General features: G+C 34.9%; 5 protein-coding genes across 5 annotated transcripts; 2 read left to right on the top strand and 3 right to left on the bottom strand.

The window, feature by feature from the left end:
- Positions 1-2,620: 2,620 nt before the first annotated feature.
- Positions 2,621-4,233, top strand: LOC120132542 (transcription factor MYB1R1-like). Its single transcript, XM_039149286.1, has 3 exons — positions 2,621-2,964; positions 3,047-3,255; positions 3,574-4,233. Exons 1-3 carry the CDS (start codon positions 2,694-2,696, stop codon positions 3,982-3,984), a joined length of 891 nt encoding a protein of 296 aa, XP_039005217.1. The 5' UTR covers positions 2,621-2,693; the 3' UTR covers positions 3,985-4,233.
- A 2,204-nt stretch (positions 4,234-6,437) lies between these two features.
- LOC120132539 (probable myosin-binding protein 5) lies at positions 6,438-8,287 on the top strand. The gene is made up of 2 exons (XM_039149283.1): positions 6,438-7,319; positions 7,398-8,287. The coding sequence occupies exons 1-2, from the start codon at positions 6,617-6,619 to the stop codon at positions 8,264-8,266; spliced, it is 1,572 nt and encodes a 523-aa protein (XP_039005214.1). The 5' UTR covers positions 6,438-6,616; the 3' UTR covers positions 8,267-8,287.
- A 1,695-nt stretch (positions 8,288-9,982) lies between these two features.
- LOC120132541 (serine/threonine-protein phosphatase PP2A catalytic subunit-like) lies at positions 9,983-13,236 on the bottom strand. Its single transcript, XM_039149285.1, has 6 exons — positions 12,744-13,236; positions 11,803-11,917; positions 11,280-11,388; positions 11,119-11,196; positions 10,515-10,706; positions 9,983-10,406 (listed from the first exon to the last, which is right to left on the bottom strand). Exons 1-6 carry the CDS (start codon positions 12,994-12,996, stop codon positions 10,233-10,235), a joined length of 921 nt encoding a protein of 306 aa, XP_039005216.1. The 5' UTR covers positions 12,997-13,236; the 3' UTR covers positions 9,983-10,232.
- A 1,045-nt stretch (positions 13,237-14,281) lies between these two features.
- LOC120132543 (transcription factor bHLH79-like) lies at positions 14,282-16,985 on the bottom strand. Its single transcript, XM_039149287.1, has 6 exons — positions 16,501-16,985; positions 15,863-16,063; positions 15,613-15,678; positions 15,435-15,503; positions 15,268-15,345; positions 14,282-14,691 (listed from the first exon to the last, which is right to left on the bottom strand). The coding sequence occupies exons 1-6, from the start codon at positions 16,810-16,812 to the stop codon at positions 14,563-14,565; spliced, it is 855 nt and encodes a 284-aa protein (XP_039005218.1). The 5' UTR covers positions 16,813-16,985; the 3' UTR covers positions 14,282-14,562.
- Positions 16,986-18,482: 1,497 nt separating this feature from the next.
- Positions 18,483-19,139, bottom strand: LOC120132635 (protein EARLY FLOWERING 5-like). The gene is made up of 2 exons (XM_039149361.1): positions 18,798-19,139; positions 18,483-18,695 (listed from the first exon to the last, which is right to left on the bottom strand). Exons 1-2 carry the CDS (start codon positions 19,137-19,139, stop codon positions 18,483-18,485), a joined length of 555 nt encoding a protein of 184 aa, XP_039005292.1.
- Between the last annotated feature and the right edge of the window lie 7,312 nt (positions 19,140-26,451).

Raw genomic sequence — 26,451 nt, 5'->3', positions numbered from 1 at the left:
TTTTGTAATTTTCATAGTCGATGACTTAACAAAGCAACATTCTATAATCAAATGACTATTTTATAACTTTAATAGTCAAGAGACTTAATAACGTAGCACCCTATATTCAGGGGACCATTTGTGTACTTTAGCCTTTGTTTTTTTTTTTTAAAGTAAATATTGATTGGGGAATAATGAAAGGTAATGGACGGCTTATCATCCACCGTCAAAACGCAATTAATCAACAGTGGAACCCTTTCATGGGTAAATGGATAAAATAATTGAACAAATAAAGGTGGAGTTTGATTGTTTAAAACTTTTGAATTTCTACCGTTTGTATTTTTTTTACGATAACAGCGAGGAAATAGAAATGATAAAAAAATAAATCTATATAAAAAAGTTAAATAAAATTATTTAAATATAAATATATTAAGAGTTATATTTTAATTCAAGTAATATCTTTATTATTACAACAACTAAAAGGTTGAATCCCATTTTTTTTTAAGAAAATGTTTACTTAATCTGTTTGAAGTATAGATATATTAACATTTTATACAATATTATTAGAAATGAGCATGGGTCAGGCTGGTTCGGGTTTCCAACCAATTTGATTCGACTTGAAAATTTTATACATCCACTCGAAAATCTGGTCTGACCCGAGTTTAGAGCAATTCTATTCGACTCGACTTTTGAGATAAAACTATATCCGACCCGACCCGACTCGAAATAATATAAAATTATTAATTTTATTTAATAAATAGGTACTTAATTGAAAAAATAATATAAAGAGGGTATTCTTGTAATTATCTCTAAATATATAATATAATTTTATATTATTTTTGGGTCGAGTTTGTTTTTTTCACCCTAAACCTGATCTCGAATCCGACCCAGACATATTGTCTAAAAAACCTAAGCTGAACCGAACCTAATTTTTTTTATAAAAAAATCCAACCCAATTGGGTCGGGTCAGAACCCGTCATATTTGGATCTTGTGCCCATCCCTAGATATAGTTATATAATAAATATCAAATAATTAAAATGTAAAAGTTTTAAAATATATGATAGTATGTTAAAATTATTAGGGTAAACTATGCAGTTAGTATCTAAACTATCATTTTTAGTTTGTTTTAGCACCTAAACTTTAAAAAAAAAATCAAAATCATACCTAACTTTTAGTTTTTGTTTCATTTCATTACCCGTTAAAATTTTAATGTTAAGTTTTGAAAAAAATGAAAATTTATCTATTAAAACATACCAAATTTGATAGTTTAGATACTAAACGCATTAAAGTTTTAACGACAAATATTAAAATGAAACAAAAGTTAAATGTTAGGTATGATATTAAAAAAATTAAAAGTTTAGGTATTAAAATGAATCAAAACTGATAGTTTAAGTATTAAACTCATAATTTACCCAAATTATCATGACACAAAAATATATTATTAATTACAAGTTGACATGTTTTTAAAGTCAAAAATATGTTGACTGGATTTATCTGAATTAAATAAAAAGAATAAGGATTGAGTAATATATTATTTTCCCAGGATATGCTCCCACCACTTCCATGTGCAATTGTCCTCGTATAATTGCAACGATTAAAAAGGTTGTTGGTGCATACTATTATATTATTATGTCTTAAAAGAAGTGAAATATAATATCTGATAAATAAGATGTTGATAAAATTAATAAGACCGATAAATTTAAAATTTTGAGTGCTTAAATTTAAATATATTGATTTTATTAAGTATTTCGAATATTAAATTATAAAATGATATTATGATTATAAAATATTAATTTATTAAGTCTCTCAATTATTAAATTATAAAATGATCGTTCGACTATTTTTTATATTTCAAACTTGTCATTTTATGTTAAAAATTGATAGTTGTTTAAGTTGTGCGTTAACATGAAGACTAAGATATGATAATTGTTTGAGACTATGTGATCAGATTTTATCATATCACAGTTAGTAAATTAACATTCAAATCAGAATACCGTTAATTTTTAATGAAATAAGATGAGTTTGAAACATAATTAATAATTAAGTGATCATTTTGTATCTATTAATAGTTAAGAGATTCTATAAAGCAACACTCTATAGTCGGATGACTATTTTCAGTAGGTGGATCCATTAAAGATTCAAAGTGGACACGTGGGCACCCTTTAATCCGATTTTTCTTTGAATATTACCTATTTTAACGGTTATACCCACCTGAAAATTTTATTTGCGCCAATCGTGTATAAAAAATTTGTGAGGTTAATATATAAATATATATGTGTCCATTATAAAAATATTTATAGATTATAATCTTGTAACTTTTAATAATAAAGAGAATAGACGATTTATAAATTTTAATCTAAAAAAATATGATCACGTTTATTAAAGAAATTAAAGATAAAAAATAAAGGGAAGGGATAATTTTTAATAATAACAATGCGGCATTATTTTGTCGATAAAAAGAAAGCCCACTTCGTTATCTTTTTGGAGATTTACAAGCAGACAAGACACAGTAACCAAACATTATGCGACACGTGTTTCATCGCAGATCGAAAAACAATCACCACAGCGTGGTGCCACCTCACCGTTGTCCCTCTCTATATATCATATGCGTATGTATTCTCAACGAGACTTCGGTATCGGTTCTTTTCCTTTCTCATTTGTACGGCCGCCAAAAGATACCTTCGCTGCGAAAGATCGGAAGAAGGGGAAAAACATGGGGATTCCACCTACCACCTCCCCGTCAGCCTCTTCATCCACCGCGAACGGCGGTGGAGAGATCATGCTTTTCGGAGTCAGAGTGGTGGTTGATTCCATGAGGAAGAGTGTTAGTATGAACAATCTTTCTCAGTACGAACAGCCTCATGAATCGAACAAGGACGGAAACAAGAACAACGAAGATCAAGGCGATGATAACCTCAACGCCGGTTACGCCTCCGCCGATGACGCCGCTCCTCACACCACCTGGTTTCGCGAGCGCAAACGAGGTATATATATATATCTTCCTTTTGATTCTCTTTTGATTTTTAAGCTTCTGATTGTTTTGGAAACTTTGAAAATGAAATTTAGGAGTTCCGTGGACGGAGGAGGAGCACAAGCTGTTTCTGGTAGGACTGCAAAAAGTAGGTAAAGGAGATTGGAGAGGGATTTCTAGAAACTTCGTGAAGACTCGTACGCCGACGCAAGTGGCGAGCCACGCTCAGAAATATTTTCTCCGGCGAAGCAATCTCAACCGCCGCCGTCGTAGATCTAGCCTTTTCGATATAACAACCGATACGGTATTGATCATTACTATTCCTTTCAACGTTTTTCTTCTTTGTTTTGCTTGGAAAACTAACGAATCTAGAAATTTAAGGGTCTAGAGGTGACATGTGTAAAAATGATTCATCGGTCAGTGACCTTTCAAATATTACAAAATGGTCATTAAACTTCTTAAACAAATACAAAATAATCCCTAATACATTTCAATGGTTGGAACATATAGCATCTCTTTGCGATCATAGAATTTATAAGGACCTGTTGCATTTAATTTGTAAATGCTCTCATAATTCACAGGCCTATATGTTGGCCTGTCTATTTTGGTACTGTTTGGTTAGGTACAAGCAATTCCAATGGAAGAAGAGCGAGTTGATCGGCAAGAGAACACAAATCAACCACCTGAGACCAATGTATTCCCCATGATGCCGGCTGCTTTTCCGATGGCTTTTAATCCTTTACTTCCTCCAGTTCCGGCCGAGAATCCGGTCGAAAATCTCTCCATAGCACAGGGGAATCAATCAAATAACAATGCTGCAACAGCAAACCTTAACAGTCGGGTTCGAGCTCTTCAGAGATCTGATCTTAACATGAGCTTGAATCCGGCTTCCGAGCCGTTATCGTTGTCACTCGAGCTGTCTTTGCAATCTGATCAAATGGATTCATCACCTTCAGCCTTGAGGCATTATCCGTTTCAGGTGATGCCGAACTTTAGCAACGGAGATAGCAATAACATCATCAGTGTTGCTTAAGAATGACATTGAATTACAATAAGCAAAGCCGGGAAAGCTTAGCGGGGAAAATAAAGAACAAGGTAAAAAATTAGGTAACTGGTTTTCGAATCACTTAGTTTTTTATGTATAGACTAAAAACAGAACAGAACTGCCATGTCTCTTGTCTTGTTGTTCTCTTTTGCTACTTATGTTGAATTATTGTTCATTTAGTTTTTGATCCGCTAGCTGATATATTAATAACAAGATTAACTGAAAATAACAAGTGCTGCCGCTCCTTTCGATTACTAATCTCGCAAATCTTGATGGGGTTTTTGATCGCTCACCCTTCCACACGCCGACAACTTTGACGACAAGGCGATCACTATTATATTCGGAACGATGCAATGAACATAATGGTGAGAGAGGTGTCAAAACGGAGAACTGATCAACGGCGAAAAATCGTTTTCAAAACTCTTAAGAGAGAAATGGCCAAAAAAAAAAAGAATGCGAGAGGGGGGTTTTCAAAAAAAAAATCAAGATTTAGGGTCTTATAGCCAATTTAAAGAAAAATGGAAAAATCTTGCCATTGGTCCTTCAAATTTTAGAACTTCTGATTTGACCGAAATTTGATTTAAAAATCATTTTGGTCCCCAAATTAAACCAAAATTCCAAATTAGTCCTCCGAATTAAAATTTTTAAAAAACTAAACCCTACTTTTGGGTGTGACGAAAAACATGGGATTATGTTAAATTAGGTGTGATTAAATTTTGTCGACTAGACTTAAAATACCCTAGAACTACATTTTTTATTTAAGTTTCATCTTCAATTAAAGTCCTTTAATTATACTATTTTTTTACTTTGGTACACTAATTTCTTTGAAGCTCACTATTTGAATCAGATCAAATAGAATTCATATCATGAACTTGAACATAATATCATGTCCATATAGATGACATGGATTAAAAAAATCATTAAACTTATTCTAATAGATTAGGTGTACCATCTTAAAAATTTAGATTTAATTTGAATGATAATTTAAGTATTTAAATATATATATAACTAAAATTAAAAAAGTAAAATAGTGGAACTAATCAAACGATCTCGATGATAAAAGTGTTATTGTTATCACTTGAGATTTCAGGGTTCGGGAACCATAAATATAAAAAATATAAGTGTTTAATATCATATAGTTGAGAGTCATATTGAAATATATACAACTTTATACTTGTCTTTGATTGATATTAAATCCTTTTAGAAATCTTGTTTTACTATATTTTGCTTTTTGTATATATAAAACTTTTAGAAAATTTATATGTAAGTCCCTTAAACTTCTATTTACACATTTGATTATGATTCATTGATGATATATGAGATTCTATATATCGGTGATATATTAAATAGAATATCAATATTTTATTAATGATATTGGACTTAGTTGAATAATTTGAAACTTCGGAATTTTATTATATATCTTGATACTAGAATTTTTAATTTTAGAAACGATATATATAAATAATTTAATAGAAAAATAGAGTATATGATTATATATTAAAGATCATTGAATTATTATTTTTTACTTTTGAACGTTTAAAAGTTATAAAATGATCATTAAATTTATTTAATTTTATTATTATTATTATTATTATTATTATTATATTACTGTGACTATTTAATAACAATTCGATAAATTTAATAACTTTTAAGAGTTCAACGATAAAGAAGATTATCTATGTATAATTATATGATACTTTACCCTTTAATAAAATGAGTAAAGTTACAAAATGGTCTTCCGATTATAGGGAGTTGCTTAGTTGAGTCCCTTGACTATTAAAAGTTACAAAATGGTCACACTACTATTCACTGTATTCAAAACTCGTCAATTTTATTGAAATTTTGATGGTAGTATGAGTTGTACGCTATTTTGCTGACTGAGATATGATAAAACATGAACTCATAATCTCAAATGATTATCATATTTCAGTAAACATATTAACGTTTAGCTCAGACTACCGTCAAAATTTCAATGAAAAATGACGAGTTTGAAAAATAATAAATAGTTGACTGACCATTTTATAACTTTTAATAGTCGAGAGACTCAACAAAATAATTTCTTATAGTCAGGGACCATTTTATAACTTTTATAATCAAGGGACTCAATAAAACAATATATTAGACTCAAAGCATCATTTTCTTTGTGAGACTAGTATTAAGCATGAAAATAGATAAACTACTAAATATCTCATAAATATCTTCCCCTTTTTAGCACTAATTGAATAATTCCATGCCTTTTCCAAATTGGTAAACTTCCCATGTAGAAAACCCTAAAATTAAGCTAAGTGAAAAGCATGGGTACACATGGTTGGAAGGTGAGAAACCCCTCCATTTTGGAGGTCCAATAAAAACTTGTCCCACGAAACCCTATTTATAGTGGAAGAGATCTCACCACCCTAATCCTTGATTTCCCTTACGATCAGGCATTAACCCTCATCGGCTTTCTCTCCTGTGCCGGAAAAACAGAGGGAGGGAGGTCATGATATCGGTCGGCTATACGCTAAGCCTGTCATGATCTATCCCGTCAAACCTAAAACCACAAAATCCTGCTGATAATCCTTTACATCGACGTGTCTTTACGTTGATTTTGAGGATTTTGGTACAATTTTTGTGGAGGGAAATGGGGAAAAGATCGTTTAAGCAGTTCATAGAAGAAGAACTCGGGTCGGTCCCGAAGTTCTTCATCTACGCGCTGCTCGAATGGGCGATGATCTTCATGTTGTTCGTGGGCGGGTTCGTGGCGTTCGTAACGAACGAATTCGCAAAGTTCTTCGAGTTGCCGGTCCCTTGCCTGTTTTGCACCAGGCTCGATCACCTCCTCCTCGGAAAAACCAGCCACGTCCATTACAATGAGTCCGTATGCGACGAACACAAGAAGAGTGTGTCGTGTCTTGCCTTCTGTCACGCCCACAAGAAGCTTTCCGACATCCGGAACTTGTGCGAGAGCTGCCTCCTGTCGTTCGCCACCGAGCGAGACACCGATTGTGATCGGTACAAGTCACTTCTCGGGATCTTACACAAGGATGTCGACCAGTTGTTGTTCGACGAAAACGGCGAGGTTCAGTTCTCGATACCTTTCGGGGTTAAAAGGGTTGAAGAACCAGCGGATTTTGAGAAGAGCAATGAGCATCGTTGTACATGCTGTGGGCAGCCATTGAAGCTGAAATTTACCGGTTCCAAGGACAAATTTTCTTCATTATCTTCTATGGCACTATCGCCTTCTCCCCGGGCTCTTTCGGATAATATGCTTCAGATTAAATATTCGGAGCTAAAGGTTAAACTTGATGAACCAGAGGCTCTTGAGGATAATGATCGCTCAAAAGGTGATATATATATATACACACTTGTCTTGTTTCATAATTATACTGTTTTTGATAATATTGGATTTATGTGTTTAGCAGTGAAGGAAGATGGGAAGGGTGGTCCAATGCCGATGGTTCCGGAGGGTGACGAAGACGACAAGACCCCCAACGTTATAAAGAGCAACAAGTTCTTCGGCATCTCCTTATCGGATTCCTGCAACGACAGCCCTCGGTGGAACCGAACTCCGAGGAAGTTACTGCTTCAGAAACCTGAGTTCGCTTCGGAATGTGGCGGCGAAGGCCAGGCACCGAACAGTCCTCGCATGGACCGAAAGTCACTCATGGCATTGTACATGGAACTCGACGAAGAACGCAGTGCCTCCGCCGAGGCGGCCTACAACGCGATGGCGATGATCACCAGGTTACAGGCGGAGAAAGCGGCGGTTCAGATGGAGGCGTTGCAGTACCAGAGGATGATGGAAGAACAAGCCGAGTACGATCAAGAGGCACTGGAGGAGATGGTCAATCTGGTGGCCAAAAGAGAGGAGGAACTCAATGAGTTAGAGGCCGAGCTCGAGGTTTACAGGGCGAAATATGGAGGTCTAAAGGAAACCGATTTCGAAAAGCATGCACCAAGAGACGAGAACGATGAAGGGAACAACAACGACAACAACCACAACGGCAAACCCGAAACTGCCTTCACTACTACTACTGCGGAGAACTCGGAGACTCAGCAAGGTCAGGCCGAATCAAATCCCAGTAACCAGGAGAAGGTCGGAGCGGCGGAAACACACAAGATAATGGGATCGGAATCGAATTCGTCGGCGGAAGCCACTGCGAAATCAAAGAAAGCGATGCGTCAAATGGATCGGTTGAAAATTCTACAGAAGAAGATGCATATTTCAACAATGGGAAGGCATGAAAGGCCAAATTGTGAGTTTGAGGACGAGTTTGAAGAAGATCAGTAGCGGATTAGGTAGAATAGTTTGCCAATTTACCTGGCTCTATTTTGCTCCATCTCATCATGCTCTTTAAACTACCCTATCTTCACATTCACAACACACTTTTATCATCCTACTGCATTTGTTACTTTTTTTCTTCTTTTACTATGTTCACCTTTTGAATAAAGAAATTAAACCAGTTAAAATTTTGACAATTTTTAATTTTTAAATTTATGGATAAATTACGTGTTTAGTACTAAGCTATCAATCTTTGTCCATTTTAGTATCAAAACTTTCAATTTTTTCAAAACCATACCTAAAGTTTAATTTTTATTTCATTTTAATATATTGTCGCTAAAAACTTTTATTTTTGTTTCGTTTTAGTAACGCATTCAAAATTTAACGTTAAGTTTTGAAAAAACTAATAATTTAGGTATTAAATTGACCAAAATTGATAGTTTAGATACTAAACACGTTAAGTTTTTAACGACGGATACTAAAATGAAATGAAAACTAAATGTTAGATATTATTTTTAAAATAAATGAAAGTTTAAATACTAAAACAGACTAAAACTAATAGTTTAGGTACTAAATGCATAGTTTACCCAAATTTATTTTCCTTTCCTATAACATACTGTAAATTTTTAAAAATAATTTTGAAATTCTAAAATATTTTTTTTAAAATTCCAAAGTTTTATAAAAAAATTATTAATCTTTAAAAATATCACTTCATAATATTATAATGTGAATAAGTCACCAATTGATTTAAAAAATTATTAAATTTAATATTAATAATAGAGTGAATTGATAAAATGTTAACGTACGAAGATTTAAATAAATATATTTTTTTTAATAATTTTATTATTTTTTTAAATAAAGTGACAAATGTCAATAATCACCATGAATAGCAAACAGGCGGAACAGGTGCAGATACCCTTTTCCATCTCCATACCCATTTAATATTTATGTATACACCACCTACTCATCACTCACGATGGATAAAATTTTTAAATACACACCCATCCATACAGATATATTCTCATATCTACCCCACACCCACTTTCCAATTGGTTAGCCACCACTCATCTCGTACTCACTTGTAATCGTCCATACCCGCTTGTCAACAACCTCACAGATTATATAAGCTACAATCTTTAATTCTAAAAATGATATATCCTAATATTTAGTTAAATTACAAGTCATGTCCTATAAAATCTTAAGATTTACATAATAATCTCTAAAATTATACCTAAATTCATGATATTCCAAAATTTATATAATAGATAGTTAATGGATGAGTGGACAAGGGGCTAGCAAATGAGGAGCGAATAAAGTCTCGAACCCATCACCTACCCACCACCCACGGTAAATATGACTTTTTACATCCACACCCGTTTACTTCCCACTAAACTTGTACCCATCCCGGTCCTAATTGAAGTGGGTGAGGTGCGAACGTTATTTTTTTATTAAGCTAAATATAATTACAAAATAGTATATATTCTCAGTCATTTGATAATTAACGCCCAATCACCCTTACAGTTATTGATGCTCGAACCCATAAGCTCTAAGAGTAATTTGATTCGTGCATCGACTAACGTTAGCAACATTAACATTTCGAAATTGAGCTATAACTCAGCTATAAGCCAAAAATAAACAAAGGGAAATCAAGTTCCACAAGAAACATCTATCACATATAATCGACATTTTACAAGAAAAAGAATGGAACATGCACCCTAAAACGACTTGAACTCCAAACACAGCAAAAACAAAAATTAAAGGAAAACAGGAAAAAGGACTTGTTATTCTACAAATGAAGCCTATAGACTCGTATGAATGTAGCAGCAAAACACCCAAAAGAATGATTAAAAGAAAATGGTTTCTTTTGTCCTTCCCTCAACTGGATGGGGCATAATTCTCTGATTTTTGTAAGACACATCTACAAAAACACAATAGGAGATGCAGGATTTTAGCAGGCAAGACTAAGCTACCAGAATTATAAAAAATAATCGGGGGTTCTACGTGTGGAATCCGGTTCAATCTGACGTGGAGCCGGGTCAAACTGAAGAAAACTTTGCTCCATATTCTCCCCTATCTCAAGAATTGCAGCCATATTTCCACAACGGTAGCAGTAATTTGGTGCACTAAACACCGTTACGACATTCTTATCCTGCAATAATAATAATAATAATAATAATAATACAGAGATCAATTATACACGATATGTGAGAATAAATTGTTCAAAATATATTTCTATTTTTACGAGGGATCCACAAACCTGGGACCAATTATAGCCTTCCATTACAAGCTGGTGAGCTCTAGAAATCAGAGTGAGCCCATTTGTGTGGTTGAACTGCCCAGAAATATCCTGTCCGAAGGTATACCCTGCTCCCCGAGGAGATATTCCCCATCCACATCGGTCATCAGGATCAGACCATAAGAGATCACACATTGGACCCTCATGAGGAACCTACGCAGCCAATAAAAGTGAAAACAGTACAATTAAGAAACCAGTGAACAAGATTGCCTACACGTTTAATAGATGTTACCTTTGTGATTTCACCATATGAGAATCAACACTATTATTAGTCTCTTTAGGATCGACAATAAAAAAAGACACACGGCAATCTAACGGTTAATTCATGTTGTATGAATGATAGTATCTACGGCTAGCAAGTCACACACAAATTACATGAGCCGTAACAGCTTTACTCAAACAGATTAACCCCACCTCCTATTTTCAAAAGATATCCACTATGAACCCTATTATGGGGTAATTAACAATGTATCCATTACAAGGTTTCATAAAATATAAATGGCACACACTATTGTTTATAACAAGGGAGACATAAGTGAAAAGTATAATATAACTAAAAGTTTACCTCCTGTATACGGTCCAGAGCACGAATGTTATCTAATGTATCCAAAGATGGTGAGAGTCCACCATGCAAGCAGAAAATCTGCAAGGAATATGAAGAGTTGTCAGCTCACAGCTAAGATTTGGATGGAAATAATCAACATGACAGTGTCAAAGAAATCAAACCTGACTTTCAATCAGGGCAGTCAGAGGTAAATAATCAAAGAGGTCAGTGAAATGCTTCCAGACATTAGCATTTCCATATTTTCTCAAGCATTCATCATAAAAGCCGTACCTGCAAAGAGAGGAACTTGATTATTGATATGAACATGGAATGATTTAGCAAAATCATTAAATAACTTCACACCTAAAATATTAGCACATGAATTATGTCAAATTAGCGTAACTAGTATCTGCTGCAGGTTTAACTGGCATCCATACTCCAAATTCCAACTCTCTTACAAGACACATTAGTAATCAGTTTGCCTTAACAGAAACAAAAGTGAAATAATCAACTTCAAGATACATTTTTTTTATTTTCCCTTTAATGACATTAAAATATGATATCTAACAAAATTAAAGTACTCCAAAAAACGTGCATGGCTACTTTCTGGCTCCAGTATGCAGAAATTCATTTAGTTTGCAAAAACAAAACTCTTGGAGCAGTTACAGAGTGAAAAGGAGAAAAACACTAGATATTATATCGCACACTTGAGTTATCTGGCGGCTCTCATGATTGCCCCTTAAAATAGTTATTCTATCTCTATAACGAACTTTCAGTGCAACTAGAAGAGTGACAGTCTCCACAGAGTAATATCCTCGATCTGCATATAACAAGAAAAACACATAAATCAGCACTGTATGGCAAATCAACTACTAAAGATGTATCACTATGTATGATCTGTTTCAATGCTAAGCAAGAAAAAGGCCAGCATAGACCATATCAGAGAAAACCAAACAAAAAACCATAGTTACTAGATTGCTGATAAAACTCAATCTAATGACAATCCATTATCTTTCTAAAAACTCCTGTTCTACAGATAACATTACCATCATCGTGTAATTACTGCCTATTGTTTCAAACCTAGATTTCGGAAAATCTGGATAGTTTTAGCTGAAGGGTAAATTTGTAGTATTTGCGGCTCAAATTTAATGTACTATACTAACTTGAGAAGATCACATATGAAGCCAAACAAAATTAGAATCAACTCCTCACTGAACTCTCAAAAAAGGATTCAAATAGTTTGAAATTAAACCATAATGTTCAGGCTAAATAAGGAAATAATCCTCAAAAGTTTTACATATTTCTATTTCAACAGCTCCACCTTATCCTAGAGAAACAATTCTATTCCAGCTCGTTAGATGATAAATACAGTTTACTCTTAAGAATCTCATATTAAACATTATAACTTCTCCATGTAAAACCATATAATGAAGGGGTATCATTTCCTTCCCTAAATCTTCCTTCCAACCCTTCTGTTTTCAATCAACGATATTTACAGTCTAAAGCACAAATCTGGAAATGTAAAAAAATCCAAAGCAATAATTCTTATTAAAAAATATATAAGATTAGAACTTAGAACTTAAACAATAAAAAACTTACATGAAAATCATGAAATGGTAATTAAATGCAAGGAAAACCGGGCCTACCTACGTAATCGCCCATAAAAAGATAATTAGTGTCGGGAGAATTGCCGCCTATGCGGAACAGTTCAACGAGATCGTGGAATTGGCCATGGATATCGCCGCAGACGGTGACGGGACACTTTACCGGCATAACATTCCACTCCTCCACGAGGATCGCACGCGCCTGCTCGCACAGAGTCTTCACCTCCGCCTCCGAAAGCGGCTTGCACTGCATTAAGTGCTCAATCTGACGATCCAGATCCCCGTGGGACGGCATCGTCTGGCAGTTTAGAGATTTGATGCTGATTTTCTTTTACTTTTTATTATATGACGGAGCTTTGATCGGACGGCGGATGATGAAGATGGAGAATTTTGGGGATTTTGGATCAGGTCATGGTTAGGGTTTGGGGGAGATTAAATTTGGACCTCAAAGCTCTATTTTTTCTCTATTGCTGAGAAGCCAACATTATTTGTGTTTACCAGATAACTATTGGAATTTGCCTTTACAAGCCCTTGAAGTTTCCGTCATTTATGAATTGCCTCCTCTATATAGCAACAATTACAAAAAACTCTTGTCCGCTCGTAGACATTGGTATCTCTCGTCTGTATCAACATCTCTCCCTCGACGATAACATCAAGAATATTTGATTTTTTTCTGCAAATCTTTTCTAATTTATATAGGTGTAAACAAATACCTTTCTTTAATTGAATATTTTAAAACCAACAAACACGTTTCTCTCTCGACGACTATCAGTGACGGACATAGAATTTTATTTTAAGAGGAATTAAAATTTCAATGGTCGAAAAATAAATTTTTAATAAAAAAGTACATAAAAATTTAAAATATATGACAAATTTAAATTTTAAATTTTGATTTTTTTTCTTCAACCTTTTTCTAATACACATTGGCATAAATAAATATTCTCATTTAATCAAATATTAAGAGAACCTCCATCAAACAACAAAATATTTTTTCACATCATTTAAATATCAAGAAATGAATTTTAAAAATTAATCTTTAGAAAATATAATTTATTTTCTGAAACTAAAGATAAATCATTTTTTAGGCTAAAAATATAAGATGTTCAAGTACTTTTGAGAAAAACTATTGTAGCCTTCGTATTAATTTTTTTTCAATGTGACCCTTCAACTCAACTCAGAAAATAAATCTAATGTAACCCTTTGACTAACATTTTTTCGTCGTTCACAGTTACAATGTTGATGTGTCAGATCATGGTCCTAACATAACAGTTCATGGTGACAAATTAAAATGACAAATGACATGACAACTGACAAAATTGATAATTCAAACATGATAAATGGATTGACACATCAACACTGTGAACTGGCTTGCCAATATTGTTACGGGTGTCACATTGAATTTGTTTTCTGAGTTTGAGAGTCAAGCGGAGAGAAAAATAATATGATCGTCACATTGTTTTTTTTCAAACTTACAAAGACCTCTTATGTCTTTTTGCATTTTTTTTTTACTAATCCAATCATATATATCAATACGAACAGATTAGAAGTTTAGAACCTCCACTGCTCCACGTGTATAAGACGGATAAACCACAAGAACATGGCTGAAATTCGGTAGATTTTGTCAAGTAACTGATACAATGGAGTTGTCTGAATCTAGTCAGATGGAGAACACATAACAGGTTAGATGCATTTTCTACAAGATATGTGACACTACAAATTTAGCAACACTAGTCCACATTTATGACACATTTTCCGCAACACATGTAAACCAGTCACAATTTTTTCCCTCCTTTAATCGAAAAGACAACAAACAGATTGTTCTTGTTCTTGTTGCTGTGTAAGCAAGCAAGGGTTCTCCGAATTACGTCGCTCTTTCGAAGTTCCCGCCTACGTGCATCTGCAACCACTCTGGTTGTGATCCCTGAGCATATTCCCTTGCTGCTTGTGAGCCAAATATCATTCCAGCACCATCAATTGGCTGCAAACCAAGCTAAAGCACCAGATTCTCGTGTTAAACATATTAGACCGTAGCTCCGATTCATTCCACGATTTTATATGCAAAAGATTGTATATCTGCTCAATTTAGCTTCTACATGTATCCCTAGAAAAAGTTCTACAGTGCCAAATGTATTATTTTAAAGGCGACAGTCAACATGGTGAACAGTGGGGATTTTAGTTGCAGTGATGGCATCAATGGATAAAGCCGATAGACCAGTAACACAGTAACACTGCATTCAAATACGAAACAAAAGATGCAGAAAAGTCAATAGATAAGGCAGCGTCGAAGGCAGGTCGTGTGTGTACCTTGCACCTTTAGACAACAAAAGCACCTCAATCACTTTCCGGCAAGGTGCATTCAATCAAGTGCATGCCTAGTGCACCTAGGTGCAATTGTTTGTAAGATATTAAGGTCAGGCTCGGTTGGTTGTAAATTGCTTCACATATTAAATTTCAGATCTTATATTTACTTAATCGTCTCGAATAGGACTTCAATCCGATGCTATCCGTGCTATAGCTTATGTGATGACACAAATATTATGCGATCAATCAACATAAGCATACTTACATCCTTTGAATGAAAGCTTTCCAAGCTAGGATTCATGTTTCTCCTTGAATTAACTGTTTCGAGTTTCAATGACAAGAACTGCAAAATTACATTCATATAACAGGTTAAAGCTTGAAAGCATAGCGGAAAACGTGACACTACTACAGTAAGATGTGTAGGATTCATACCTCAACTTGTTGCTGCAGTGACTGGATGTAATTAATAATCTCATCAAGGACAAGTGCCTTCCCAATGACCTGATTGAAACGTTTGCATTAAGTTTCCCATCATGAAATTTTCGAGGCACGAACTGACCAAAACATAGAATTAAGGACTAATAGAACACAACTATGCAATAGTAAAAACCTTGTTGCATCCAGGGACCAGATCCTGAAGAATCTTCATCCTCTCGCTAATCCGCTCTCTCCTGGCCTGTAGAGGAAAAACTTATACTAAGACCATGTTTCAAAAGGGTCCAAACCTCCCAGCTTTGCCTTTCACACTAAAACATGAACCAGCAAGACCCATGATTCCGGATCCGAAATTCTTTTACTGGAATTAATTTCAAGTTTCGATATCGAAATTTGCAAATTCAATGGGGTTAAAGGTGAATTACTCTCTCAGCCAAACTATGGCTATCAATTGCTTGACCCCTTCTAGCTCTGACATGAATATAGTCTTGCTTAGGCGGTTTGGCAGGTTTATTATTCAGTTCTAGCCTGCCACCCTCATCGGAACTCGCCTCCACCTCAGCTTTAGGACCAGCAGTTCCATTCTTTGCACCCGGTGTCTTCATCCGTTTTCCATTCGAATCATTCTGTTAAAAATACTAAACCATAAGACATCATGAAGTCCAAACATAAACAAAAATAAAATGCAACTAAAAATTAAACCAAAAATAGCGGCAAATTTTGAATCTTCAAAGTGCTTTACGTCCTCACTGATTTGAAGCCAAACAAAAGCATACAACTTGGCATAAGCTACAAGTGGAAAATCAAAGGAGGAAGAACTGAATTTGAGTAAAACAAGCTGATAATGAAACAAAACCCACGCAGAATTGAATCCAAAAAGCCTAAATTAAAGAGGGAGAAAAAGAACTAAATGCCATAATTAATCGACCTAAATTTCCAAAATTTTCCTACCATTTTCTTACCTACCAATCAACTGAAAATCCAAAAACTAAAAAGAGCTAAAAAAACCCAAACATTAAAAAATAATATTTTGAAACCAGGAGGAAGATAAAAAAAATCCCACCAATTCATTCGCACTGGTAGTAGTAGAAACAATCTTGGAAGACTCATCTTCAGAGTTCAATTCCTTCCTTTTTCTCCCACCTCCACATCCAACACTCTGCTCAGTCACAGTAGATTCCTCCATGGACCCATCTCTAAGACCCGAAGTCTCCCCAAACCCGCCCAAATTACCCATTCGGGCCCCCAACCCACGTCCAGCTGCAACTGTCGGGTCGGAGCCTGGGTTGATTGGGAAAGGCCAAATCTCAGAAAGGCTGTAAGCTGAAGGATTCGCTGCTGAAAAAGACGTCTCATTGATCAATGGAGGATCCATAATGAAGGATTCCTTTTCATGAAAAAAACGGAGTGGGGTTTGGATTCGGGTCTTGGATCCGAAATGGGCTCTTTCGAAAATGTGAAAAAGGGGGGGGGGGTTAACAGGTTAAGGTTTGGGTTTTTGGGGAATGGAAGAGGAGAGAAAAAGGTTTTAAGCTTTATTGGTGAAAGTAATGAAGAGGTGAGCTCAAACAGCTGATTAAGAGAGATGGAGAAAGAGATCTGATCTTTTGTTTGGATGGAGAGGGAAGGGGGATGCGCAATGTGCATATGGTGCTTTTTAGCTTCATCTATCTCTTCCCTTTTTGGTGGAAGTGCTTGTCAGATCCATCAATTATACAGATTGCATCAATTTAGTCCCTCCAGCATTTGGTGTATCAATTTAATGTGGCTACTATTAGAGATTGGTTCAAGTTAATCCCTCTCTTATTGAACGGATGTAGAGTAATGGAAAAAAAGAATTCCTCGTATAAAGTTTTCATCATATTATTTTTTGGTCTAGGATTATTGTTACAATGTCAAGAGGACTTCATGAACTTCGATTTTTCGATGGAAAACACATGGATTACCATACGTCTTCAGTTTTTTCAAAAAACATCTATAGAAATACAGAATAAAGAAAAAAAAATAGTCGGTGACAAGGAAGGCGTACTGTGGTTTCTGTGTCTTTCCCAAAAAATTGAAGTTGCCTAATGTTCCTGGCGTCCTTCCTTTGACACTGTAACAATGATTCTGGATCAGAAAATAATACGTTGAGTGTTTTATGTGAGGAAATTTTTTTCCTGCTGCTCTACACGAGTAAATTTCCCAGTTTAGTTTAATAAGTTCAGGGGGTCATTAGTATATTAAACCAAAACATTATACACTTTGCAAGAGAAAAGTTTCGTAGGTATTTTACCATTTTGACCTAGTTCCCCGAGACTCGTAGCCAGTGTGTTTCGGGCTTTTTTGTCCTCAAAGAAGTACGGTCAGCATGGGATCAAGTGCCCTCCACTACATTTGTAAAAAATTTAATAACAAAAATACACAAATATGTGATTTGTAAAAACTTACACATACTTTATTATTATTTTAGAATTTATGATTTAACCATCTTTTAATTTGATCTAAAAAATTATTATATGATAATTTAGTTTAAGGTTAAAAATGATAATTTTAAATGCAACCGAAAACATGATAATAATTTTATATTTTAAGTTGGACGCAGCTTCAACATGCCATAGATGTTTTTAATTTTTATCTTATTTGACGTTCGGTGTTCGATGGTTGACGGTCACATTAACAAAACCCTAAATCTAAAGCCAAAGTCTCCCAACGAGGTACCAAACTCCTAATAAATCAATCCTACAAGAGAGAAAATGAACATAAAAATAGAAGGGGGTCTCTTGGACTGTTCTATATAGTTTGTCAGTCAACAGGGCAACAGTTTGACCAGTTACTCTCACTGTGTGCCCGTAATTCTGATGGGTAAACAACAGTAAAATTACAATTGCCAAACGAAAATGCAAGTTTAACCGCTATATTTTAACCTTCACTTTGACAAAAATTGCCATAAACTACTACGATCTGGAAATCTGCCATAAGAAAAATTGCAGCACAACATGAAATCCGGTTCCTTGACAATACAGCAACACAGTAACGCTGGCACCCGAGAACGATAATACGGTTTTATTCTGATCGTGCTTTCGTATCTTCCAAAAATGCAGTGTACGAGTCGTCAATACTCTGTGCCTTTGGAGCCAACGATGAGCTGGTGGATTCTTGCTTCACAATGGTAGGAGTTAAAGACTTGGCTGCTGCCGTTGCCACGGTTGAGAGCGAAGGCTTTGGTTTTGCTTTTGGGGCAGAAATCTCCCTCCTTACTCGAAATGATGTAGGGACCTAAACAATATATCATGTCCACAAAAAAATATTAAAGCACCATAAAAGTAGCAATAGGAAGTATACTTACCATAGCAGCTGAGCCAGTGGCCGCTTAATAACAGTAGGTGCTGCAGATTTAACGTATGAAGGTTTCTGTGGTAAGGGTGGTCGATGTGCATAATTATAATCATCCATTGCAGTAGGGGGAGGACCGGGAGGAAGTGGTGGTCTCATCATTGGTGGAGGACCCAAAGGTGGTCTGGGCATTAGTGGGACCATCATTTCAGGAGGAGCTTGACCAGGAAGTCCACTAGCAGATAAATGTGCCCGTATGTATGGAGGTGCTACTGGAGGGAAACGTGATATTCCAGGAGGTAATACATCAGGATGTAGAACTGGGACCATGGCAGGTCCAGGCACCGGAGGTTGTTGTCTGAGTGGAGGTGGGGGTGGCGGAACCATTTTAGTGAACTCTGTCGTAACCGGTTTTCGTCCGGGCACGAATATATTAAATTTGGCGGGGAAATTGATATGAATAAATGGTTTTGAAAATAATTTGGGAGTCGCCATCGGCCTTTTGGGTCAGGTAGGTCGAATACCTAAAAAAAATATCTTTTAAAAGAGTTTTTAAGAAAACATCAATTAAAAGATAAACTGATCTGCGTTTTAACCAAAAATTCGTTCTTTTTAATAATAAAAAGGGATTCGTGGTCGGTTACGTTTAGGGAAGGATTAGCACCCCTACAACGCCCTAAATTGGTACTTTTTAATTATAAATTGTCTCTATTTATTAAAATTTAAAAATTCAAAAAAATATATTTAATTTATAATCCTATTATTTCAAAATTATATAAAAATATTTATTTAGTTAAAAATATCAGAAAAGAACTTCTAGGTGCCTTAAGACAGCTCTTTTCTTTGATATTGATAAATATTAATTTAAATAATATTGTTTAATTTAAAAATACCAGAACAGGACATCCAGTGGTATTAAGACTGTCCTTTTCTTCGATATTAAAAATAAATATTTTAAAAATTATTATTTATTATATATATATTTATGAATATATAAAAATATTTAACAATATAATAAAAATAAAAATACTACTAAAACAATATATTTAAAAACAATAAAATAAATAAAAACATATAAAATAACTGACTAAATTACACTAAAAAAAATCTAATTCATAATTAATCAAAATTATAGGGATTAAATATGTTATTTTCTTATTTAATAATTTAGTGATTAAAATAAAATCATCTAAAGTTCGGATATTATAATAAAATAAATTAAAAATATAAACTAGGGATAAAAAAATTATTTATTAAAATTAAGAGATTAAATCTGTTATTTATCCTAAATATATTATTTTAATATAAAGGACTAAAATGAATAAAATTGAAATTCGAAGACTGAATTAAAATTATTATAAATTCGATTTAGTGACTAAAATGTAAAGTTTACAAGTTTAGATGGCTGCGGAAATGATTTAACTATTCTTTAATTACACGAATAGCCCTCCCCAAAACGACGTCGTTTGAGAAGGGCTATTTAATGCCCAAGACAGCCGGCCCTTCGGGCCATCTCTTTCATTTTTCAATTTTCATTCTCTCTCTAACTGAGAGAGAATGAACAAAGCTCTCCCCTCTCTCTAGCTTCCCTCACCGGAGGGAAGCCGGTCACCGGACGGCAACCGTCTGCCGCCGTGACCGTCACCGCCGGCCACCGCATCCGGTGGCCGGAAAATTTTATTTTTATGCTATTGGGTAGTTCGGACCGTCCTAAGGACGGTCCCGATGTTCTTTTTCCTTAAAAAGCTCTGAATCGGAGCGAATCTACAAAAATACCTTCGGCGTTTCGAAGGTTCTGGCGAGATCCGGTGGCGGTTGGGTTCTCCGATGACAGTAAGTTTATCTTCTTTTTCTTTTCTTTCTTTTCTGTTTCTTTGTATCTTTCTCTCTGTCCTTCTTTTTTTCTGTCTCCCCGTTCTTTTTTTTTTCAGGTTGGGGTGGTGGCTTTTATAGCCACCACCGGTGTGGCCGTCGGACCGGTCCGATGAGGGGGTCTCGGTGAGTCACCGGACTACCAGTGGTGACTCACCCCGTAGCCATGGCGTGGACGGCTGGTGTTCTAGCTTCTGGAGTCTTCGGTTGAGACGTGGCAACGGCGGAGGCGGCGAGATAGCAGCGGCGGCCGCGTGTCCCTAGGGTATCAGACCCTAGGGTTTCCATCTGGGGCAATCTGGACCGTTGGATCTCTCAGATCCAACGGCTGTGATGAGGCGGCCGGCTAGATTTAGGGTTAGGAAACCCTAACTGGAACCCCAAATATTTAGGGTTTCTGGTTTGATTTGGACCGGTTCTGGTTTGTTTGTAACTGGGTCGGTCCAATTGTAATTGGTCTGTAATTATTTATTTATATATATTTATTTAATATATATTTAATAATAATAATAATGATAATAATAATAATAATAATAATATAGTAATAATAATAATAATAATAATAATAATAATAATAATAATAATAATATGGATAAAAAAATTAGTATCTTCAGCTGCCCCTCTTTGCTCATTCTTGTGTTAACAAGAATAGGGCAAAGATGAAAAGATAATAAATTTTTTTATCCATTTGACTTTACTTTGATCATAAGGGAGATATTGAATAAATTCTTCTCTCTCTCCAGATGAGTTCTTCTTATTATGAACTTTCTGCTGGGGATGATGATGACCTCCTTTCTGTGATAGATTTATTCAAAAGGTTGAATAAGCTCTTGATGAGTTCTTCTCATTATGAACTTTCTCTAGAAAGGCTGATGCTAATCTATCTCCTTCTGTGATAGAGTCATTAAAAAGGTTGAATAAATTCTTCTTATTATGAACTTCTTCTTTCTTCTTCAGATGAGTTCTTCTCATTATGAACTTCTCTGGAAAAGATAATCCATCAATTGATGAATTCAGGTAAAAGGTTGAACAAATTCTTCTCATTATGAACTTCTTCTTCCTTCTTCAGATGACGAGTTCTTCTCATTATGAACTCTACCTGGCAATGTTGATCCATCAAATGATGAATTCAGGTAAAAGGTTGAACAAATTCTTCTCATTATGAACTTCTTCTTCCTTCTTCAGATGACGAGTTCTTCTCATTATGAACTCTACCTGGCAATGTTGATCCATCAAATGATGAATTCAGGTAAAAGGTTGAACAAATTCTTCTCATTATGAACTTCTTCTTCCTTCTTCAGATGAGTTCTTCTCATTATGAACTTTCTCTGGAAAAGATGATCCATCAAGTGATGAATTCAGGTAAAAGGTTGAACAAATTCTTCTCATTATGAACTTCTTCTTCCTTCTTCAGATGAGTTCTTCTCATTATGAACTTTCTCTGGAAAAGCTGCTCCATCAAGTGATGGATTTGAATCTTTGCTAAAATCTTTGAAATTCCTGTTAAAAATTCAGCATAGATGAAAATGAATGAAAATGCACCTATTTTTGTAAACACCTAAAATATGATGCATGAATGTTGAATTATTTGATTTCAGATTGGTGAATTGAGTATTTCTTCAATTGTAAAAATCCAATAGATTTTTCTTCTTCAAATGAAAGAATCTATCATCTTTGACCAATATAGATATAATGTCACAAAAATCTCTTGAGAATAAAACTCAATAGTATAGGCTCTTGAAAAGCTTGCATTCAGGTAACATGTTGATTCATCTGATTATGAAGTGACCTTTCAAGATGATTTCACAGATATCGATAGTTCTTCTAATACCGAGAAATCTTGAATTCTGATTCTGATGAGGAGAATAAACTGTTATACTTGACAAAAATGGGATTCTCAAAGGCTGAAGCTTCAATAGCCATGTAGAGATGTGTGGTCCAAATTCATCAATTGCAGAATTGGCAAATTTTATATGTGTTGTTCAAATGACTAAAAATGCTGACGCACTTCTTCCGGTAAAAGATGAGAAGCCATTATGTGATAATCCCAGTTATAAGCAAAGACGAAACTTATGCTATGATTTTTGGGAAAGGGATAAGCAAAAGAATCTTGAAAAGAAACTTCTTAATGAAGACGATCATGCAGTTCATCTTTTAATTCCAATGATTGGTTCTGTAGTTCCTACCAAACCAGATCAGATAACTCAAAGAACACTTCCAGAAGATGCTATTGGCAAATTCATCTTCTAAACTCACAATGATTGTTCTGTCCAACCAGATCAGATAACTCAAAGAACACTTCCAGAAGATGCTATTGGCAAATTCATCTTCTAAACTCACAATGATTGTTCTGTCCAACCAGATCAGATAACTCAAAGAACACTTCCAGAAGATGCTATGAGCAAATTCATCTTCTTAATTCAATGATTGTTCTGTCCAACCAGATCAGATAACTCAAAGAACACTTCCAGAAGATGCTATTGGCAAATTCATCTTCTAAACTCACAATGATTGTTCTGTCCAACCAGATCAGATAACTCAAAGAACACTTCCAGAAGATGCTATGAGCAAATTCATCTTCTTAATTCAATGATTGTTCTGTCCAACCAGATCAGATAACTCAAAGAATACTTCCAGAAGATGCTATGAGCAAATTCATCTTCTAGTTAATGTTTGGACTAGGATATCATAATGCTTATTTGATGTAGAGCCAGAATTTGTAGATTCGAAGCATTTCCATGCTATTACACTGAAAAGGGCTATATAATTCTGCCAATTAAAAACAGAGTTTCTCTTATTCTGCTTCCTCCATGTGCTGATGCTTTTCCATTGACAAAGAAATGATGGCTTTCATGGGATCCAAGAATAAAGTTGAACTGTTTATAAACATGTACAGGAAGTGCCAAATTGACAGAAAGGATCTGTAATGCTCTTGAAGCTTATGACAATAAGCCACCTTCAAGTGTCCAGAAGTATGTTCTTGATGAATGCTGAAAATGGAATCTAGTATGGGTTGGAAGGAATAAAGTTGCTCCACTTGAACCTAATGAGGTGGAAATGCTTCTAGGTTTCCTTAAAAACTATACACAAGGATCTGTTTAGAGACATGTTTCCTAGTGATATCAATATCTTGTTTCTTTTTGCTATAATCAGTGCTGCAACGATCGCCTTCTACTGTCTTAGTATATCTTTGAAAACAGATGTGCAAGAACTGAATGGTGATCGGTTGGAACAATTGATGAGTAAATTTGGCGGATTCGACCTTGTTGTCGGTAACATCCCATGTAACAATCTTGATGTTCATGGCTTTAAGATGGTGATGATTTGCTTACTTTGTATTCCATGTATTTAAAAGTATTAACATAAAGTGATATTCAGAAATCTTTAATTTATTTCAAAATTATGTTAAATCATAGAAGAATAAATTGAATTTCCCAAAATAAATTGAATCTCCAATAAATTGAACTTGAAATAGATAGAATTGTATTCAAAGTTATGGTAAACATAAGAATGATAAAAATTCAAATGTCTCAACAAATTATAAGCATAAGTATTTCTAAATTAATCAAGTTGACACAATTTAGAGATGATGTAAGCTTCTGTCTGGAAGATCTCAAACGTTGTTGAAATGCTTGTAGATGTGAAGTTTCTTCCAAACTGTCAAAATCTTAAGAGAGTTCAATTGCCAGATGCCTAATATCAACCTGCATTTGAGCCGCCTTTTCAGGTTTTCAACTCAAATCCTTCCTTTGGTTACAAGATGCCCTTTGCGGGTTTTCACCTTGAACCCCTTTTTTTTTTCTTTTTTTTTTCCTCTTTTTTCTTTTTTCTATTTTTTCTTTTCTTTCTTTTTTCTATTTTCTTTCTTTTCTTTCTTTTTTCTTTTTTCTTCAAGCATAATATTTCTTGACAGAATCCGAATTTATTGGATTTCTCAGAATTTTTCCATCCATTTCTGCCAAGATCAATGCTCCTCCGGAAAAGGCCTTTTTCACAACATATGGCCCTTCCCAATTAGGCATCCATTTCCCACGGAAATCTTTATGTATAGGTAAGATCTTTTTTAGTACTAGATCACCCTCTTGGAATTCTCTTGGATGTACTTTTTTGTCATGAGACTTCATCATCCGTTTCTGATACATCTGTCCATGGCAAATAGCTTTCAATCTTTTCTCCTCAATAAGGTTCAATTGATCAACTCTAGCTTGGATCCATTCAGATTCATCCAATTTTGTTTCTCTCAATATTCGAAGCGATGGAATCTCAACTTCAATTGGTAAGACTGCTTCCATTCCGTAGACTAGAGAAAAAGGCGTTGCCCCAGTAGATGTTCGAACAGTAGTTCGGTATGCATATAGAGCAAAAGGTAACTTCTCGTGCCAATCTTTGTAAGTTTCAGTAGTCTTTGTAATGATTCTCTTGATGTTCTTATTTGCTGCTTCAACTGCCCCATTCATCTTTGGACGATATGCCACTGAGTTTGCATGTTTGATCTTGAACTGTGCACAAAGTTCGGTCATCATTTTGTTATTCAGGTTCAGAGCATTATCTGTAATGATCCTCTCTGGTAGGCCATATCGGCAAACTATCTCTTTCTTTATGAACTTGCAGACTGTGGATCTCTTAATATTGGTATATGAAGCAGCTTCAACCCATTTGGTAAAATAATCAATTGCCACAAGGATGAAACAATGTCCATTCGATGCTTTTGGTGTAATTGCTCCAATGACATCTATTCCCCACATAGAAAATGGCCAGGGTGCTGTCATTACATGTAAAGGAGATGGGGGTACATGAATCTTGTCTGCATATATCTGGCATTTATGACATTTCCTTGCATAATCAATGCAATCTGTGTGCATGGTAGCCCAATAGTACCCATATCTCATTATTTTTCTGGCCATGGAAAGACCATTTGAATGTGTTCCACATATTCCACTGTGTATTTCTTCAATGACATTTCGAGCTTCGCTGGTATTTAAACATCTCAATAGCATTTGATCATTGCTTCTTCTATACATAATCTCGCTATCAAGAAAATATCCAGCAGCCATTCTTCTCAAGGTTCTTTTATCAATTTCCGATGCATTTGGTGGAAAACTTTGATTTTTGATATATTGCAGAATATCATGATACCATGGTTTACCATCTACCTCTTCTTCCACACTATAACAATGTGCAGGAATTTCATATACTTGCATTTTGATTGGCATCATATCAACCTTCTTAGTTACTTGAAACATAGCAGCTAATGTAGCCAAAGCATCTGCCATTTGATTTTCTTCTCGAGGGAGATAATTGAAGGTAACTTTCTCAAATTCTTTCACTAATTCCAGGGTAAAATTTCGATATTCCAACAATTTAGGATCTTTTGTTTCCCATTCTCCTCTCAATTGATACACCACTAACGATGAATCTCCATATATCTTGAGACATTTGATTTTTCTTTCTATAGCTGCTTTCAATCCTATGACACAAGCTTCATATTCCGCCATGTTATTGGTGCAAAAGAACTCCAGTCTACTTGTAATGGGATAATAAATATTTTCTGGAGAAATTAATACTGCCCCAATTCCTCGTCCCAAAGCATTAGATGCTCCGTCAAAATAAAGCTTCCAAGTTGCAAATTCATCATTTGTTCTGACTTCTTCATTCATGGATATACACAACAGATCTTCATCGGGAAAATTAAAGTTCAAAGGCTGATAATCATTTGATACACGACTGGCCAGAAAATCAACTATGACACTTCCTTTTATCGCTTTTTGGTTGACATATACAATATCAAACTCAGATAATAACATCTGCCATCTAGCCATTCTGCCTG

The sequence above is a fragment of the Hibiscus syriacus genome, unplaced genomic scaffold (assembly GCF_006381635.1).
Source record: "Hibiscus syriacus cultivar Baekdansim isolate YM2019G1 unplaced genomic scaffold, ASM638163v2 tig00110569_pilon, whole genome shotgun sequence".
In the NCBI taxonomy this organism is placed as follows: domain Eukaryota; kingdom Viridiplantae; phylum Streptophyta; class Magnoliopsida; order Malvales; family Malvaceae; genus Hibiscus; species Hibiscus syriacus.
Note: the sequence above shows the minus strand (reverse complement) of the source record. Positions and strands in the feature narration are given on the sequence as shown.